The sequence below is a fragment of the Ixodes scapularis genome, unplaced genomic scaffold (genome assembly GCF_016920785.2).
Source record: "Ixodes scapularis isolate PalLabHiFi unplaced genomic scaffold, ASM1692078v2 PGA_scaffold13__105_contigs__length_92229423, whole genome shotgun sequence".
Taxonomy (NCBI): domain Eukaryota; kingdom Metazoa; phylum Arthropoda; class Arachnida; order Ixodida; family Ixodidae; genus Ixodes; species Ixodes scapularis.
In genome coordinates, this window is record NW_024609839.1 from 45,446,242 (window position 1) to 45,464,736 (window position 18,495).

Consider the following 18,495-nt stretch of genomic DNA (forward strand, 5'->3'; position numbering starts at 1 on the left):
TACCGTCACGGCACTCATTGGCCACGAACGCGAATTCAAATATTCGTCGACAGATTGATTGGTGACGAGTGCATACGTCCGAGTGACGCAGTGCTCGTGTCAAATGCGTGATCTGGGTTCGGCTGACGGGCTTGGGCACAGCGGATGCATCACGGTAAAAAGGCGGCGAGCTTTCGAAGGAAACGAGGTACGAAATAGTCCACTATGTTTTCAAATTTTCGTACCGTAAGCAGGCTTCAAGTTTTCTACGCTCGTGTACTAGTTTTATCTTGGCGCAATCAACGATATGCGATTAGTGCCATCCCAATTTATCCCAGCCGACTAGATCAGCAATCCACCATTTTACCTGATGTCACGTCATCTGATGCTCTGACGTGATATATGTGACGTTCCGTCCCTTTTGTAACGCGCTGTCACGCGACATGACTGTGACATCATGTGAGACTGAGATTGGCGTTTGTGTTGCGTTACGTGACGTTACGTCACATGCCACCCTTAGTGACGCTTTGAGTTCACATGACACCGAGTCAATTATACAGCAATTCAGGTCTTCCCGCTAAACATAGGGGATCATTTCCCCGCTAAATTAGGCTATGAATGTGCTTACGGTCAGTGCACACGACCCGATTTTTTATAGTAATTTTATTATATTTGATATATTCAACTGCAGTCAGAAAATCTTACCGCAATAGCTGAGTGGATTCATGGAGTCATGGGATAAAGGCAGGCGCATTGTTGCCGGAACGCGACCTTTCATTAGAAACATATAGGTTTCGTTACCTGCCGTCGTTACAAATTTATAGTGATAAAATGAATCTCCGTGTGCACATTTTTCGTTTCGTCCTTTACCGTAATTCGAATGGAACCAGCTGAAACATGGGAAGAAGGGAAGGATATAAGTCAACCGATTGCCGGACTACCAACTATGTTATTGCCCACTGTCGATCATGCAAATGCAAAGCAAACTTAGAGCTTTACTTCGCTTCACCGTAACTTTGTAAAGAGCGAACGCCACTGCCCCCTGGAGGCAATCAGGGCGGCGGAAGCGAAGCACGTGACCAACGCCACAGTTGGAGAAGAGGGGAAAGAGGAACTCTTTGGCGCGTTCCGGACGTCGCTTTTGTACCACTCGAAGATTAGCCTGTCACTCAAAATACCCACAAAAGCGGCTTTTTCTCTCTGCCTCACCCGTGGATTTCATTACGCTACGCATAACTAGATGTTTCGGTGGCTCCCTCTCGTGGCTCCTATCTGCGACGTCACGACCAGGATTTGCGATCGGCAGTGACAATTTAGCTGGTGTGCAAAAGCACGGTGGAAGCTTGTACTCACCGCGGGTCCCGACAAAGTTGATTGTATGGTATTCTTCTTATTTCCATTAGTGACACTAAAATTCATCCTACCCAAGACGTCACAATGAGCGTTCGGCCAATCGTGGAAGCCCGACTGCAGCGATGCTCTTGATGGCGCACCTCGCAAATACTTGGGGACCACTTTTCTTGGCAATTCTATTGGTACACGTGAGTTCGCGCACATGGAGCACCGACCACAGGTGTGCTCGCGTAATCTTTACTTCGGAAATGCCAATACAAAAAGGGCTCCTGGCCGGTTCGATTTTCAGTGTTCGTGCGGAGTGCGCGTGATTTGCTCGCTTTCCGAAGCAGCGAACATGCGCGTGCTGGGCTGAGGAGATCGTCCGCTGGGCTGACGACTTGTAGATATTAGAATGGTGCACAGTAAGGTTGAGTTTAGACACGGCTGCCTCCCTTCGTAGCCTTCGCCGTTTGCCAAGTTGCGTTGATACGGAGTGTAGCAGGAAACGTCAGCTTGCCTGTTTCTTTTCCCGTTGCCGGGAATATTCCCACAACCGCTGGGCCGACATTCATTAGTCACCGGAAAACAAAGAGAGGGGGGAAAACAGTTTCCGAGGTGGGATCTGGTTGCCGTGTGCGCGAAAGTTCCCTGCGCTGCTCCTTCCATTGGACGCTCTTGCTGGGAGGTCTTGGGTTTCGTGTGGGAGGCCCGTTGCTCAGCCGAACTCGACACGACTCCGGTTAAAAGAAACCCCCTCTCGCAATGTGGGAGAGACTAGCGCAATTATCGGACGTTGATTTTTGTATCGTTCTTTATCTTCCTTCGGATATGTTTGGGGTTATGGCTATCTATCTCCTGCGTCTTGTTTTCGCGGCAAGCGCACTTTCCTCAGCGTTGTGCTCCCAGCCTGGGGTGATCAGTTGACATGCCAATCCTACCGCCGGCTTGTATAGATCGTACATGGAACGAATTTGAAAGTAATCTGAATTGTCGAAAGAATCGGCGATAAAGGTAGAAACTGTCGTCGAATTGCTTTAGGAACTTGATGATAGCTTCTCCTGTAGTTCTAATCCTGTCACTGACTACACCTGTAGTTAACACAAAAGCAAAATAGAAACGAGACCCCTCGTATTTAGGATAACCTTCGCGGCCCACCACTTCTAGTGGCTGAGCCCCATTAGGACCAGAAACCAAAACAACTAACACCGACAAGCCTCAAGCCGTAGCCTCATCTACACTCACAAAGCCTGGCACTCCGACGACGGAGCCATAGGATGCCCGGTCGCAGATTTGGAGCGCGAGGGTCTGGTAGCAGAGAGCATCAAAGAGCCATTTCTCGGGGAACTTGGATGTCAGCGTAAAGCTTTTGCAGCGGCGAGGACCCGAAACATGGTTATCAAACCCGACGAGAAAAGAAGTAGCGCGAGGAACGCGAGGAGCACGAGCGGTTCTTTCGAGCGGCTCTGGGCGCCGTAGGACCCGGGAAGGCAGGGAGCCAGCCTTTTGGGGGGAAAGCGTTTTATTCCGGTTCGAAGTCGTGCTTGCACCAGCTCCAGCCCACCGCGTTCCTTTTCTCTTTGATTGCGCCGAGAGATGGCGGCGATGAAGGTCCTCGATCTGAAACGGGAGCTGAAAGCACGGGGCCTTTCTACCACCGGTAACAAAAACGAACTTTTAGAACGATTACAGGCTACCACTGAAGCTCTCACAGATCTACAGCCTGATTTATCGATAGATGCCCAGCAGGGTATTCATTCTAAAGAGCGACTGGACATCATCGTGGCGGAGAATGAAGAAGTGTATACCGAAGCCAACATAATTTCCCTGAAAGCGATTACTTCTGATACCGAAGAATACGTTGACTGCGCTGAGGAGCTCTCAAGGGCAGGGACCACGTCTGGTGTCCAGGAGTACCAGGATCAACATCACCTAACCACACGATTGTCGTCTGATGCACTGACCCAAGCTACGCCAGAACGCCAGATCACAGGAAAAGGTTGGCCAGCCACAACCTGCCCGGTCGCTGGTCAGAAGGCCAAGGCACCTGGGAACATCAACCAGGACAGTGCGACTTTCATTGAGATAGTTAGAGATGAGAGCAACCAGGAAGTAATTGATTGCTGCTCGACATTACCAGACACCCCGCCCAATGAGGTAGAGCATGTGAGCATAGATGAGATAAGGACTGCCGACTGTAACTGCACTTTGCGAACCTCACTAGACTCTACGCAGCAGAGATCTCAACAGGAGAGAATTGAAAACCTTGAAATCCAAGTGAGACATCACTGAGCGGCTATCCCAAGTGGACACAGACAGGAAAAATATGGCTCAAATGGCACTGCTGTTTGAAAGATCCGAGAAGAAATGGCGAGAGACGGTGGAAGGTCGAGAGGCACTGGTGGGTTTGATTGCCCTCTGTGAAGGGCTAGAAACAAGGCTCAACAGACTCTTGGCTTTTCAGCTAAACAACCTGCGTGTGGCGTCACCAGAGAACTCCCAAGACAACCAGGAGGGGTGTACCATCAAGACACGCGAAGAGAGTACACTTGAAGACGCAGGGAATGGGCGACACACAACGTCCACTTCCAAAGACATTCCAACCTGGTCCAAGAATCGCTCCCAAACTACGTCCAAGTTACCAGAAACCACAGAGATAGAGGGGAGTCATCAAATGGAGATACATAAGGACAATGAACCCACAAACGTGCGTCAAAACATAAAAAATAACAAACAGGAGATACAACAGCTGTCGCAGAGCAAGTATGCCCAGCAAACGACGCAGTGTCCGAAACATCTAACCTGTGGTAGCTTAAACACCACACAAGCCCCCAAAGGAGGCATAACCGCGACAAACCGAGAAGTAGATGCTACCATTCAAGACCAACACACAAGCGTGACGAACTCGGGAGAACGCAACGGTAAAGGCAATTCTGGAGCCGAAATTCGGCCCCCACACGGAGTCACGCGAGAGGTTATCTTCACTGGAGATAGCAATGTCGCACGCATTGCGCCAACGTTACACGATGAGGTCCGTGATCCCAAGAGGCTTGAGATTTTACTCAATAGGAAAGGTACGGTCGATGTTATCCATCAACTCATCGACACAAATGAGGAACAGGCACGAACGGTTCCCCGCATGTACATATTACATATAGGCGTCAATGACATCCTCCAAGGCGAAAATCCCGATTCAATCGTAAATCGCCTACAGACGAGGTGGTCAAAACGAAAGTCGGCAATAGAGAGTTTTAGTAGATCGTTCCCATGACTCCGATAACGATACCCGATACTCCGCCACCGCCTTCCTTGCGCATGCATAGCATCGTTATCGGGGCTATCGGAGGTATCGGAACGATCTACTAAAACTCTCTATTAGCCATCTGCTCCGTCCCAGAGATTGACAGCAGAGGAAAGGGGCTACAGGCCGCCACCATGCTGCTTAATGCCAAACTTAAGCGACTGTGCAAGGTGATCAGAGCGAAGTTCATTGACTTCTCTCATGGCATGACAGAAAGAGCGATGGAAAAAGATGGACTACACTACCAGAAAGAAAGAGTGAAAGTCGTGTCTGAGATTGTGGGGGCGGTAGCGAGGCGTTTTTTAGGCAACCGAAACAAAAGATATCAAAACAGGGGACGCACAGATGGCCCCCAAGGTACAGTACAGATGGTAAGGGGCGAGGAAAAGCAAGCGGACCATAAAAAGACGCGTACACTTCGTGTAGTTCAAGCACACAGTGTCCCCTACCATCCCCCCACACAAGATCTATACTATGCTGCAGAAGAAATAAACCCGCATCGACAGACCCACTACCTGAGCGACCCAATGTTTCCCAACAACTATCGGAGAGTCCAAGGCCCAACTGCCGACCTCAATCACGAGCTTTATGGGTCCCCCATCGCCATGGAACCAATCGGCAACACACAGATACACGCGGTGGGGCGTCAAGAATATGGCCCGGGTATGGCAGTGTCATCTACAATGCCCCTTCCACAGGGAATGCCTGTGAGACTTGTGGCTCCATTGCACCGACCACTCCTGCCGCGCCCACGTTATTTTTACAATACGACGCCACAAAGAAACAGACAGCATCATATGGAGCTCGAGCGGGGATGGGTGCACTAAAGGTGCTCCAGGCAGACATTGCCGCAGCACGTTCCTTCAACAATAACCGGCGCAAGTGTAGAGGGAAGAAGAAAACGAAAGTGCCGACGGCAGGCAACGGTCACAGCGGGGTTCTTAAATCTACAAGGAGCGCGTAGAGAGCAGAAGTGGCAAGAACTCTTCCAAGAAATGGAGGGTGCAAATATGCTACTGTTCGGGGTGGCGGAAACTCATATGAGAGATTTTGAGGAACCCCCTGCACACCCCGATTGGTGCTGGGCAGGATGCAATCGTGTAGAAGGAGAGCGACGTGGAGGCGGAGTGGTGCCTTTTGGCGCAGTGGGTCAGACTGGAAAAGAGAGCTCCAGGGGTGCAAGGAACATTTGTGGTTAACTGGGGAACTTTTAGGTTTTCCTGTGGCAGTGTGTATTCTGTACCTCTCGGTGGGAAGCGCGCGTCGTGAGGAGAACCGTCTATCTATGGAGTGTATAGCTAACGACGCACGAACAATGGCAACCGGAAAAAATCAGCTAATCATGGGAGACTTTAATGGACATATACACGAGTTGGATGGACGGGAGGACGACAACGGGCGCATGCTACGGAAAATAGCGGAAGAGCTAGACTTAGAAGTAATCAACCTACGCTCCAATTGTGAAGGTCAATATACATGGAATGCACGCGACAGCAAATCTTGCATTGACTATGCCCTGATCTCACATCATTTGGGGCGATACCTGTTACGCGTCCAAATTGATGAAGCAGGGGAGAATAGCCTAGGCAGTGATCACAATAGAATTACTCTTCAGCTGTCTAAAGGAGTGTGGAATAAAGAGAGAAACAAGCGGCATGACACAAGTCGGCCGTATCTTTCCCACGCAGCTGCGGCTAATGTAGTTGAAATGTTTGAGAAAAGCGACCAGAGGAAGAACGTATCAGGGTACGTGGAATACGTAGATACACTAAAACAACTGATAAGACAGCATTCAACAAAGAGTCATGGTGGCCGGAGGCGACGGAAGCGATGGTGGGATGGAGAGGTCCAAGCTGCAATCCAATTGCGAAAAGAGGTGAATCGGCAACACCGTTTCGCACTCCACACGGGGTCCAGCCACGAGATCGCAGAAAAGTGGAAAATGTACCAGGAACAAAAAAACGCCACCAAACAACTGGTACAACAGAAGCTGGCTGCTGCAGACCTAGACAAAATTAGGGAAATACGGTCAAGTGGGAAAGATGCGCCCAGGAAGTTTTGGAAATACCTGGGAACCCTGGACGGCAGGGATCAAACTCCAGTCATCATAGACGAGCGCAGAGGATTGGAGGTGAACGCGCTTGACCAGTGTCTCACAGAGCATTTGATGGAAGTGTTCGCACCACAGGAAACGGCGCTGGTCCAAACAATCACTATAGAGAACAGCACGGAATGTACTCTCGCGAGTTCCGACGAGAAGATTGGCCTAGTGTCAATTGTACGTGCTCTGGCCCACGTCAAAAGCAGCACGGCTCCAGGCTTAGACGAGATATCAGCATGCGTCCTCAAAACACTACAAAAGGATTCGAGAGAACACCTGGCTGAGATCTTCACGGACATTCTCATTGGAAGACAGCCTGTACCTAGAGACTGGAGGCGAGGTAGGGTTGTGCTTGTGCCGAAGAAAGGAGGAGATCGGCGCTACCTTCGGAACTACAGGCCCCTTACAGTCACCAGCATCGTGTACAGGGTTTTCGCAAGCATCCTGAAAGAGCGCATGACAACATGGGCGGAGAAAGAGGGTATTCTCACCGAGCTCCAAGGAGGGTTTCGTCGTGGCCGGCGACTGGAGGACAACGTGTACACCCTTACACAGTGCATTGAAGTGGCTCGAAAAGAGGAGAGAAGACTAATATGCACCTTCTTAGACGTCGCCAAGGCTTATGACAGCGTTCCACACGACAAGCTTCTATCAAGACTGGAGCACCTCGAAATGCCCACTCAGTGGACCGAGCTTATTAATCGCTTATACACAGGCAATACGGTGACAACCCAAGTGGGAGAGGTCAGATCAGAAGAAATCGTCGTAACACGTGGATTGCGCCAAGGATGCCCACTCTCGCCGCTTCTCTACATGTTGTATGTCGCGCGACTAGAGGAGCGGTTGATAAAATCAGGACTGGGCTTCTCGCTACTGCACGTTGAAAATGGAGAGGCCGTGAACTGGGTGCTACCGGGTCTGACCTTCGCGGACGACATTGTGCTGACGGCGGGCTGTGCAACGGCGATGCAGCAACTTCTCGACATATGTGCTGATGAGGCTGCCGTGCTTGGTCTCAAGTACAACACATCCAAGTCCGCCGTGATACAATTCGCGGGCACTGAGAAGGAAAAGCTCGATAGCCTCAGATTGGGGCTTGACGTATTACCGGTACTGAATAAGTATAAGTACCTAGGCGTTGAGTTGTCCAACGAGGCAGACTATCTGAAAGAGCATTACGTCCACCTCCGTCAATCCGCCACACGGGGAGCTAACATCCTCCGTAAGCGCAGCCTATGGAGCTGTAATAGATTCATAGTGAGCCGCGAAATGTGGAAGGCGGTGGTGGTGCCAGGTTTGACGTTCGCCAACGCAGTGGTGTGTGTACCAGGTGACACAAGAACCGCTTTGGAGCGCAGACAACGAGAAGTGGGACGCCAAGCGCTGGGCTGCTATGGCACGGTGGCGAATGAGGCAGTGCAGGGGGACCTGGGCTGGTCGTCTTTCGAAGCGAGGGAGGCGACAAGCAAGGTTTCCTATGACGGGCGGCTTCGACTCATGGACCGGTGCCGTTGGGCCAAGAGGCTGTTCATATACACACATATGACTTCCCTGCAGAGCCGTTGGCGAAAGCGCCTCTACCAGCTTGAGAAAAAGTTCGGCTTCTTCACAGAACCGGTGGAGGCGACCACAGAGAAAGAATGGGAGTCTGTGGTGCGGAAAAGGGTCCGCGAACAGGAGAATGTGCAGTGGCTGGAGGCTGCCCGGACAAAGTCAACCCTTACCATGTATGCGGAGTTAAAACAGCAAATCACGGCAGAGACGCGGCTGTACGACAACAGCTTGGGCAGCCGCCTATTGTTCGAGGCTCGTGCTGGAGCCCTGCGCACACTGGTGTACAAACAGCGCTTCGACAATAGTGTGCAGTCGACTGTATGCCGAGTATGCGAGGGTGAGAGCGAAACCGCAGAGCACATCATACTCCGTTGTGGCGGAATCCGACCTTCTGCCACTTCTGCCACCGAAGAGGCGAACCGACTACACGAAGGTGTCCCGCCTCTAGCGGCAGCGTTGGGCTTCTCGTCAACAAGCGAGGCAGCCAATACTACTGAAGCCTTTTGGAAGACCATCGAGCAGACGAAAAGACAACTGGAGGATTGGTGGCATCATACACAACACAGGGGGCGCTGAATTCACCCCCAGGCTTGGGCACGATTATTTGAGCACGCCCGTTATAAAGGGAGCAGCCGCAGTATCATCATCGTCATTATCATACTCTCACCCGTTGTCTGCCGCTCTACCTTTTCACTGTCGGCGGCCGCGTTTCGTGGCGATCCATAGAGAAATATAGTACTACGCAAAGAGCGTACACTTCCATAGGCCCCAGCGGCCAAATTCAGTGTCAGCGAGCGCGCTTAGCGGCCAGTATAGTCCCTAGTTAAGTGTTGAATGGATGGATAAACGCAGTAACCGCTGGCCAGATGAATGAATGGATTCCAGGCGAATTTTGGCGGTATTTTTGTATCGGGCAGTAGCATGCGCCTTCTAGTTTAACGAGTCAATGTTATTGTAACTAGCATGCTTTTTGTTTAAAATAGGTTTGTTTTATAAGTATACCTTATTTGTACTGCAGAAGAAAAGTCATCCAGCGCTACATATAATTCAAGCTGACCGCACACCGAAAAAGATATTTTCACATTTGTGCTAACACTCTTGAAGGGACGACACCAGGGATTGACACACAAACGTATTTATTTTTGTAACTATGACAAGTAAAACAAACATCAACTCTGAAGACAATGAGTGACGTATGTTATTCATACATTACAAAAATAAGAATATACATGCAAAATGTATGAATAACGCGTCAATGGTGCAACACTGGAAACAAAGTATTGTGTTACAGCGAGACTTACAGAGACAAATGCAATATGATGGAGGACATTTAAAGAAATTACAGTCAAAGTTTCATGAAAAGCGTTGCACATATGACCATTTGACTAATGCAGTAACAATAGAGGAATAATCCGGCCCAGTGGCTTCTAAATTCAGTGACCGAATGCAAATGTCCGTCAACAAAGAAACTACAGTCACAGTACTTCTTACGTATACCATGACCACCACGAGAAAAATAGACAACTGAATGTCTAAATGAGGATGCAAATGGTACAGACTATTGACCTAGTCGTTCAGAATGACCCCAACAGATGCCGGGAATGCAGTACGCACTGCCCAAATAAACATCTCTTGCTCTTACTGACTAAATCAATGATTGAGATCAAAATAGCAAGAACTGGAGACAAATGGACAGCCTAATACAATGGCATATGCTAATAGAGTATGGGAATGAGGACTCCTCCATTCAACATGACCATGATGCGAAAACCCAACATGTGATAGAAATGGTTGCCATTAGCACACTGGGTCTCTGAGACCTACTCATCAAAAATAATCCCAACAAATGCTTGGCGTGAACTCTGCACCACCCAATCAAATACACCTCCCTTTTCAGAAAGCTTCACTTCCGTGTAAATTAGGAATCATGATCATAAGCGATAAGAACTGTCATCCAAGAATGGTGACCCAATAATATATATGTCGGTATAAAAATGAAAAGGAGGTCTTTCACATTCCATTGACTTACAATTAAAGAAACAGTTACAGTTTTAAGAAATTTTTGGGGTGCAGTCTGCACTCCCGAATTAAATACACTTAGCGCTTGTATAATCAACAGATATCTCAAAAAAGCATCATTAAGGCTTCAACACGTATCTCAAATATGAGGTAAGCGTTTGTAAGGATTATGTTGTTTCAACACGTATATGAAACAAATACCTTTAGCCCAATCTTGATCGAGTCCTACAAAAATGTAATTTTTCATGCAATTCGCTACTGGCAACCAAAATATCGTTAAGATCACTTTCTACGACTATTCACCACAGAGTACTTAGGGCGAAGCGGAAAGTTTCCAGTTGCATTCCTTACGAACAGATAAAAAGCCTTTTGCAGTCATAAAACTTGATTTGATCAAACATTATGTTTTCTGGCCCATAGACTTTCACAGCTGAACTGTGCATCCAGTACGCTGTTAAAACAAACACAAAAGGAGACCTTAACTTACCTGTCGTCCAGGGAAATTCGAGAAAACTTCGTTCCCGGCTTCTTTCTCGCTCTTTCATTGTTTCAACACCAGGCTACGCAGCAGCAGCTGCCGTAGCCAAACATCCCGGTGACGATGCTATGTAACACATTTAAAACCATTTGTCACCGTAAAATTACAAAAACTGGTACCTATACTTTCTAAACTTTTTGGAAAAATATTTATTCTTGCGACCGTAAACTGTGGCCTAGTTAGCATTGTAGGGTCGTGATGCAAGGAAGTACAACGGTACATTCGAAGTTAACATACGCAAACTGTAACAACCTAGCACCCTTACTTGCATACCGCACAGTAATATCGCGATTTCGGCAAGTTAGCGTCCAATGCGCGTAAGCGTGTAAACCTAACTTTGGCAGACTTGCAATTAAACGACCTTGAGGAGACAAACGGAGCCATGGCGGCAGCCAGATGTCTGAAATCACGCATATCTTCAATTTGAAACCGTTGTACCACTCGCCAGTTCCAAACAGTTCAAAGTAGAAAAAGCGGGTACCATGGATCGGCGTACTACGCCACTTGCAAAGAAATACACTCCAAACCCCACAATAACAACACACAAAATACGGGTTGAACAATACGTCTCACTTTCACCTCAACGGAAGGATGACTAGAAACCCGCACGAGACGGGACCAACTCAACCGACAGAACGAGGCAAGAGACACAGACCAAGCAGCCGAAGTATCCGCCCTCCGTGGAGTCCACGACTCCGAAGCCAACCGTCGCGCCACAGCCGTAGCCACAGCCGTTGAAGTCGTCTTTGAAAGTTTTCAAAGTTCAGGATAATTTTAAAAATTTACTCTATACAACGAAGTTATTTATTAATATTATATATCTGACAAATGTTCAGAATGAGGGGCACTGTTGCGCCTAGTAGAGTCCCTAACTCCTGAGCCGCGAAACGGCTTGAGTGGTCACTCTTTACGTAGTACTATATTTCTCTATGGGCGATCTGCGAGGTTTTGTAAGTATTAGCGGCGAGATGTTTTAGTGGCGCCCTCCTATGGTTCCCTTTCGTGACGTCATTACCTTGCGAACAACAAGTTCGACGGTGTTTGTAATTAGCATGGTGGAAGCTTGAAATCATAGCGCTCTCAAAGCAACACTGCCAAAACCGTCAAGAATAAAGTTCTTACATTCCTCTTATTTCCGTCGATGATAAATCCCTTGCTGATGTCATAGTCAGCATTCGGCCAATCGTGGAAGGCCGACTACAGCGACGCTTTCGATCGCGCACGTCGCCAATAGAGGAGGCTATGCCTCAAACACGTGCAGCATGCACATGGAAGTACTACCAGTACTACCTTTGGCAGGCTTGCAATCACTCGTTTTTACTTCACGAGCACCGAGAGACTGTAAGCCTGCCGAAGGTACGTCGCGGATAATATAGAAAGGCCCAGGGGGAGCGCGTGGCTTATAAGGCCTGCGGCGATATCTATAAGAAGAAATCGCAACCTTTATTCAAGCTTCAGCGGCTGTTCAGTGTTGTCGTCACTCACTCCACGCTTGATCGGCTGTTGATGAATTAATTCCGATATCAGCACCGATTGTAAAAGCGCTCCAAAAAAAAAAAAAAGAAGAAAGCAAACTCAAGCACGGCTAAAACCGCCGGGTTGGCAAGTTGAGCGATCAGTTTTCAAGCCTTTGATAAGTTTGCGAGTAAAGAAAAAACAAAAACAATAAGTATTTTGTTTAATATTATTTTATTAGGCACGCATGCCTGATCAAAATTATCAGCTTTGAAATCGGTGTTGACGCAACAATCATTTACCGCTAACAAAGTGGAGAGTAACGACCAAAATCGAAGAGCCGCTGAAATGCCACTCGTACACACGATAGCCTCGATGATAGCTCAGCTTTCTTCCGTTAGATAGCCCTGAAGGCCTTGATAGAAACGCGCTCGCGTCGGCTTTTTTATATCATCCACGACAGTAGCATTGCGTCGGGGTCGGTTGTTCGTGTTTGTCGCTCTAATGGGACTCGAGCATAACCGACATGTTCGCACGAGTATCGTCGTATTGCGATCGATGACGTCCCGCCCGCACATAAGCTTCAGTCAAACTGAAAGTGCCGATACCGTCAGATCCCGTCAACCGAGAGAACGCCGACGGGGAATACGGAGCGCTTTTCCGGGCGAATGGACGCCGTCCTCCCTGTGTCCCTCCCAGTTCCCTCGCGGTCCCTCGCACTTTCGACGACACCAAGCGTGCGGTAGCAGGAGTGCCGTCTGAGGTTTTTCGCGTCGGGAAGCACGGGGATCAAATAGGCCGACACACGGAGGCGATCGTCGAGGTGTAAACCTCGCCACGTCGTCGATCTTTAACGGCGTTGCGACGAGGACGCTACGGCACCGATCGAGCGCGTCAACCGAGCTCTTGATACACTTGCCTGTTTTTGTTTCTCTCGCCAGCTTCTGCAAGATCAGCAGCTGATCGCGCTGGTCTGTCTGCTCGTCGTCATCGACTGCGCCATCGTCACCCTCTGGGTCATCTTCGACCCGATGGAACGGACGCTGAGGAACCTGACTATGCAGGTAAGCACAAACCTCATCTACGCTGCCGTTTTAAATGCGACAGCATTTCTGAGCGAATTCTTCCCACTTTTCATGTCCGTCAGCGCATGGTAACCAACGGAGAGAGAAAAAAAAAAGTCTGGCGAAAGGGGAAATACTAAGGACGTAGCCAGAAAGTTTTTTCGAGGGCTGAGGTGGCTGGGATGTCTATGACTTGGGGTCCAGAGAGGGGAAAAGGGGGGGGGGGGGGGGGGGGCAAAATGCATGTGAATTTCGGTGGGGGGGGGGGGGGGGAGGGGAGGGGAGGCGAGGCTTCCGTGGGGAGATTGGGAGGCCGTAGCCAGGAAGGCTGAAGCCCCACAAGCCTCCCCCCTGATTACACCCTGATTACGCCACAGGGCAGGTCACCTTCATAACTAGAATTTCGCGTTTTCAGAGTTAATTTCTCGCGAAATTTGGAGGGTGTTTTTCGGAGTTTATTTTTCGCTGTGGATTCGGGGTTTATCGGAATTTATTTTTGTTAGGTTCTCAATTCTTTAAAATTCCAAATTTATTTTACTGCATAAAATGTAAAAAAAAAAAAAATTAAAAACAAAATAATTAAGGTCTGTGTACCATCACCCGTTGTCCCGAACGAACCTCGACGTGCTAAAAAGGCAAACCCCTCTTGTCGGTAGTTCTAGATTTCAAAGGAAACAAGCTCAGTTGGTCTCCTCGAGACCAACTGACGTTGTGCTTTTACAGATTTTTGGTTCTAAAGCTCCATCTTTCTTGCTGTTTATTTTGTCATTGGGACCTCGAAATTCGGAGGTTTTCGGATAAATCCGATTTGATAAAAAATTTACCGGAGAGTATTTTTCAGATTTATCCGAAAACACGGAACCCTATTCATAACCAACAAAGCAGGCGGCGTGCATTTGTTATACACCTCCTTGAATCTTTTTTGCAAAGGGTCAAGCGCCCAATGAATGTGATTGATGTATTAGCTTCTGGGCGGCAAATACAGTTACCAAGGGTTCTATTGTGTGTCTATGCACATCATGTTTATATCAGTATACTAAGAGGGAAGCATTTCAAATGCAGTAACACTACAACAAAAAGTCGTTGATTGTTCACGAGAGTCCAACACCTTCTAGAAACTAAAGGTTGCGCACCCGCCCCGTGACATCACTGTAGCTAGGCTATGCGGAAAGCAAGTCGTCTCGTTCTTGCGCAGGGGGCTTCGGTGGCGTCAGAACGACGCCGAATTTTTATTGGCTTTGATTAGAAGGATAGTGGATAGACGTCAATGCTTGGCGCCTTGAGGATTATCCACTATTTTTTTCTCAATCAGCCAATAAGAGCTCGGCGCTCTAAAATTATCGCAACCCCTGGGCAAGAACCGGACCAACTTGCGCTCCGCATAGTGAGCGGAAAAGCGACAGTCGGCTGGGCACTGGAGTTTGCTGCGCCGATGCGCTGTAGCTTCGATTGGAAATATTATACGAATGTTACTTGCCGTGCGTGAAGACGACGTAATTGAAAAAATTGCAGCTTTTATAAATAGAAGTCTATATATTACTCTGACGTTTATGGTTTGCTACAAAGTCACGACGACCGAAAACACCCATGGTAAATATTAGCGCCTAGAGCCCTTTCCACGATTATTTGACCTGATCTCCTTCCTGAGACTAAAGTGGTGCTCTGCAATCGGAAATATTTTATTTCACAATTTCGCTTAACGTCCGATTAAATTATTCGTGCATATAAGAAAGCGCAGGATCGCAGCGCATTTATTGTACGCGATTGGTTCAGTCGTTGTAGCAGAAGCACAAGGGCGATAAACGCCGAGGCGATACATTTTTGGCGCTGTTTGTTTTTCTCCTCCATCGTACTTTAGTGTCGGCTGCGGTCACACAAAGTTAAATGGAGCACAGGAGCATTGACATCGACAGGGAACACGGCTATTCTTTAAGACTTTCGAGGCCCATTGCTGCTCGAAAGTGCGCGCGGTTATGTATGGACGACACACCGACGAACGGAGCGGCCGCTGAAGTGACGTGTCGGCGGTTTTCCAGGCGAACAATTAATGCATGTGATGTCACAAACAACGGAGATAGTTCAAGTGCGATGGTTCATTCAAGTTCATTACGCTGGCCGCAACGGGGAAGGGGAAAAAAAAGAAAGCCGGAAGACACCTAAGCACTTCTAATAAGTTGTGAATGCGAAAGCATGAATGTCCAATGAAACGCCGCGGAGTGATTTGCGGAGTTTTGTGGCGCGAGCAATGTTTTCGAGTTGTGGCAGAAGCACCGCCGACGATGTGGATGATGGAGGTGAGGGCAGGTTGGTCGGCGGCGAAACGAGCAGAAGCCTCCGAACGCGCACAAACGTGTTCGTTTTAACCGGCGCGGGGGCCGTAGTGGCATAAGGTTGCGGCGGCTAGTTTTATCAGCGCGCTGGCTGATGATGATGATGATGATGGTTTGCGGCTGTTCCCTTTTGAATTGGGCGGTCCCGTAGAGTTTGGGACCTAGCCAGTGGGGATTTGGTTATCCCCGTTGGTGAACTAGCATCCACCAGTTCTCTAGCCTTCGCTTCGTGGCTTCCACCTGCTCACGCCACCCTCCGTTGGTTCTCGGTGTAGCGTCGGTGTTGTTGTTGCCGTTAGTTCCACCCGCAGAGTCTGCCACTGAGCTGGAAGCAGACCCGAAGCCCAGTGCCTCTGCCAGTGCGAGCTCCCGGGTTGCCTGTCCACACTCCGCCGGTTGAACTGGTTGCAGACCGGTGCACGACAGCACAAGGTGTTCAATTGTCTCATCCGCCTGACCACACACACGGCATGCTGCAGATCCCACCGTCTGGTCGAAGCGACGGCGATACATCTGCGTTCGCAGCCCTCCTGCGCGTGACTCAAAGAGGAGCCGGCTGCCCAGGCTGTTGTCGTATAGCCTAGTCTCTGCCGAAATGTTGTGCTTATATCGATGGTACATATATAGCGTCGACTTGGACTTCGCCGTTTCTGGCCCCCGAGCTGCCTCCTCCTTTCTCACCCTGTTTCGAATCTCCATTTCCCACTTCCTGTTTGATGTGATAGTTACAGGGGTTGAAAAGAAGCCGTATTTCTTCTCTAACTGATACAGCCGCTTCCTCCAGCCAGTCTGCATCCCCGTGAGATATGTGTAGACGAAGAGTCTCTTGGCCCACCGGCCGCGGTCCATGAGACGGAGACGACTGTCGTAGGTTATCTTACTGGTCGCCTCCCTGGCCTCAAACGACGACCACCCAAGATCTCCCTGGACCGCTTCGGTGGCCACCATTCCGTGACAGCCCAGAGCCTGTCTCCCGACCTCTCGTTGACGACGTTCCATTACTTCCCGCACTGTGCCAGGGACACAAAGAACCGCGTTTGCGAAGGTTAGTCCAGGCACCACAACCGCCTTCCAGAGTTCGCGAGTCACCAGAAAACGATTGCAACTCCAAAGATTACGTTTTCGGAGCACATTCGTACCTCGCACGGCTGCCTGTCGGAGGTGGGTGTAATGATCGGACAAGTACTCCGGCTTGTTGGTCAGTACAACTCCCAGGTATTTGTACGACTCCTGTACCTGTGCTTGCTCGCCGTTCAGCACCAGTCTGGCGGCATGGACACGCAGCGCCATCTGGCGGCGGTCGTTGAAACTGACGCGCGCAGCGGCCCATGGGAGCCTTGTCGCCGCGCGCCAGCCAATGGGACCTTTCAGATCAGGGAAACTAGGTGCCGTTTCCGCGCTTCGAACTGATGACGTCGCTCGCTCCATGGGACCCAGTTAATGTTTTCGCATTAAAAACGTGCAGGGGCTGTAGACGCCACCCACGGGCTGTATGGGAAAAATAAATCCCCCTTTTGTGGGATTTTTGAGGGCCTTTGAGGAATACAACAAAAGCGACTGCTCCTTGGCTTCGCTTTCTCCTTGTGTATAAGATACCCGATAAGCGAGGAGCGCCTCCCGCTCCGGTTCGTGCGCTGCGGGCCGCTGAAAGTTGAAATATTTTAGACCCGCGTTACTTTCGCCCAGTGGAACCCGAAGTTTACGTCACGGGTGACACCACTCGAAAAAATATCCGTGCTCCGGTCCCGCACCCGCCACAAAGCGCATTGCTGTTGGGTTTGGACCGCCCTGTAGAGAGTTAAACAAAAAATGTGAGATGGTTTTATTTTTAGACGTTGTAGACTCCAAGCAGACTTCTGCTCGTTACTTGAAAAATGTAATAGATTACAATTACAAATTAACAAGCCTCAAATGTAATGGATCACCGTTACAAATTACTTTCGCTGAAAAGTAAAAAGTAACGGATTACTTTACTCGTTACGTTACTAATTACTTTTACGTTACTTTTTCCGTACACTTATCTAGAAAACTATAGGAACCATTTTGATATTGTTTAAAAATGTTACGCAACACTACTTTTCTCATACGCCCGAATTTTGATAGTCCTTGTAAAAATAAAATACTGTGTTTAAGAGACACAGTGTAGGTGCATTCCGTTCACCTGTAAGCTGACAGGGCACCGAAAGCTGCAACCACACCCGCCATCCCGCTAGCTTACGGCCTCCGGAAATGATCCCTGGAATTGCGCAGACAGAGCTCGCGGTGCGCATGCTCAGTAGCAGCATCTACCTCCGATACGAGATTCAGCTAAAGAAGCGATCTACGAAAGCTCCCTTTTGACTCGGGTGTTTCGCCTGTTATTCACAAGAAAAGGAAAACTTGGTTCTAACGTTACATTGTATATGGTCAATGCAGAATTCAGGTGTCCCAGCTTACCTTCATGTGTTTCCGTAGATTAGAGCTTGTTGTTCTTGCTGATGACAATATGTTCCGTGGCAAGCAAAGTTTGCACTGAAACTCTAAGTTTCCGTTCGCCATAATGCCCTGAATTTTGAACATCTCATAAAGAGATGGCCATGGAGACGAAGGACACTTCGTGACCGAAAACTCGATCAGTCAGAAAAAAGTGGCGGTTAGGGGTTCTCACTTTCATACTATCGTTCATCGGTTCTCACTTTCATACTAATATTCGTAGAGGCCAAGGGAGGGGATGGCATAGAGACCGAGAGAAGCGGTGGCCATCGGTTCCACAAAACAATAGAGGATCACACCATTTTTACGCGCGCTGTCTCCCTCTCGCTCTCTCTGTCAGCACTTCTTAG

At 49.0% G+C, this 18,495-nt stretch overlaps 2 protein-coding genes across 2 annotated transcripts in view; one reads left to right on the plus strand and one right to left on the minus strand.

Moving 5' to 3' along the window:
• LOC8042867 (acetylcholinesterase) overlaps positions 1-18,495 on the minus strand; it is a 309,154-nt gene that overhangs the window by 221,182 nt on the left and 69,477 nt on the right. The gene's annotated exons all lie outside the window — the stretch shown is intronic.
• Positions 1-18,495, plus strand: part of LOC8042865 (gamma-aminobutyric acid type B receptor subunit 2) — a 115,271-nt gene that overhangs the window by 76,278 nt on the left and 20,498 nt on the right. Inside the window, exon 13 of the mRNA XM_042289620.1 lies at positions 13,221-13,343. Within this exon, the coding sequence (XP_042145554.1) occupies positions 13,221-13,343 (123 nt within the window). The remainder of the gene's footprint in view (positions 1-13,220; positions 13,344-18,495) is intronic.